Genomic DNA, 1,759 nt, shown 5'->3' with positions numbered 1-1,759 from the left:
AATGTAAAAAAAAATTGAGAGGTGTTAGATATGTAAATGTATAAGAATCGGTTAGCATGTGTGTATTGAACTGAAGTTTAGAAATTGAATAGTAAATACTCAAGAATTAAATGGTATACCTGTAAATGTATAAAAATCCATATGTATTTGAACAATACAACAACCAACGAAATAAGACAGGAAACACCAGCTTCTCACAAGAGTAATCAATTCCAATTTCAATGATAAACTTCTCCCTTATCAAAGTCAATGTCATAGCGACCATATAATAAGTCAAACAAATGATGTACAACCAAACTAATAACATAATTGTTTTGTAAAGGTTAAGAATACATTAATTAAAATTTTCACTAATCTCGTCAGCTATTCCATCTCTCAAAGCTGCCATTTCAGATGCCCCTTCACCATCTCTTGTGTTTTTTTCAGGTGAATCAATTGTAAGTTGTGGTATGGTGTGGCCAACATGATACTCGAATGCTTCAGAGGGAATTTGTATTAAGTCCGCATTAACCACAGCAAATTCTGCATCAGTTCTTGAAGGATGTCGTCTAATGAAGTTGTGCAGTGCCATGGTAGCCACTACAATCTGGACCTGTTTTGGAAACGGATAAGTGGACATATCACGCAATATTACCCATTTCTTCTTCCATACTCCAAAAGATCCTTCAATAACCCCTCGCAGTGATGAATGTATTTTATTGAATAATTCTTTTTTTCCGCATGCTACACCACTGGACCTTTCAAAATCTGGGATGTGATACTTTGTATCTAGATACGGCTTAAGAAACCCCCTTTGCAAGGGATATCCAGTGTCGACCAAGTAGTACTTACCTGTTGCGTGATGTTAGCTATAAATGTTGGCCCAAGAACGCAATATTAATGTCCCAAATATACGTACCAGGAGGAGGGTAAGGGAACCCATATTCTAGGTTCCTAGTAGCAAACTTGAAAACATGACTATCGTATGCGCTACCTTCTCATCCAGCCATCACAAAAGTAAAACACATAATAAAATCACACACGGCCATGATGATTTGTGTTGGAGATCCACACCGTCCGATGTAAGCGACTTTCTCTGCAAGAGGCAAGTGTGCATCGACGTGTGTTCCATCAATAGCTCCAATACAGTCCTGTGGCGCGTAAAGTACCCATAAACCATTCAAAATCAATATACACTTTTTATTTATGTTGAATATTATGTTGGGCACTTACCTTGAAGAAGGTCATGTATCGAGGGTCATTTGCAATTTGTGTGAGAATGGTCTGAAACGTTGGATCATCGGGCTTTATGATCTTGTATGCCAGACTCACCAGCGCATTCAAACCCACAGAGAAATATCTACTAATGGTTTCTGAGAAATGTTGGAACCGCTCCATAGCTCCTCTAATAGATTCATTTTGGGATAAGATATACAGGGTAATTGCCAATACCTCTCTGGCAGTTGTTCTTGATGACCCGTGTAATAGATAAAGGTCCCGAAGCTCATTAAGCAGGTCGAGAAATATCACCTTGGTCATACGGAATATATTTGCAAACCTTGTCGGGTGTCCATGTAATAACTCTCCAACCCATTTATCCCCAATCTGACTTGATGTCATACAAGGGGTTCGGTCAACGTATGTGTGATAGTAGTAGTGTAGGAAGATGAGGAAGAGAGCAACTATGCGGTTGTTGTTAAGTTGTTCTTCATCCATTCTACAAAATGTGGTAAATCATGTATTTTTAAAAATGTATAATGTTGACTTGAAGTATTAAGAA

The 1,759-nt window shown here is 38.0% G+C and overlaps 1 protein-coding gene across 1 annotated transcript; it reads right to left on the bottom strand.

Annotated features, from left to right (window-relative positions):
- Positions 1-334: 334 nt before the first annotated feature.
- On the bottom strand, positions 335-1,518 carry LOC110036532. Its single transcript, XM_020741005.1, has 4 exons — positions 1,213-1,518; positions 1,019-1,130; positions 899-973; positions 335-831 (listed from the first exon to the last, which is right to left on the bottom strand). Exons 1-4 carry the CDS (start codon positions 1,516-1,518, stop codon positions 335-337), a joined length of 990 nt encoding a protein of 329 aa, XP_020596664.1.
- Between the last annotated feature and the right edge of the window lie 241 nt (positions 1,519-1,759).

The sequence above is a fragment of the Phalaenopsis equestris genome, unplaced genomic scaffold, assembly GCF_001263595.1.
Source record: "Phalaenopsis equestris unplaced genomic scaffold, ASM126359v1 Scaffold207964, whole genome shotgun sequence".
NCBI classification, from domain to species: Eukaryota; Viridiplantae; Streptophyta; class Magnoliopsida; order Asparagales; family Orchidaceae; genus Phalaenopsis; species Phalaenopsis equestris.
This window is presented reverse-complemented; position numbering and strand designations above follow the sequence as displayed.

Coding starts and splice junctions, on each gene's coding strand:
- LOC110036532 (XM_020741005.1), bottom strand. CDS start 1,518: ATGACCAAGGTGATATTTCTCGACCTGCTTAATGAGCTTCGGGACCTT. Junction 1,131..1,212: donor GATACATGACCTTCTTCAAG/GTAAGTGCCCAA, acceptor TACGCGCCACAG/GACTGTATTGGAGCTATTGA. Junction 974..1,018: donor ACAAATCATCATGGCCGTGT/GTGATTTTATTA, acceptor CTGGATGAGAAG/GTAGCGCATACGATAGTCAT.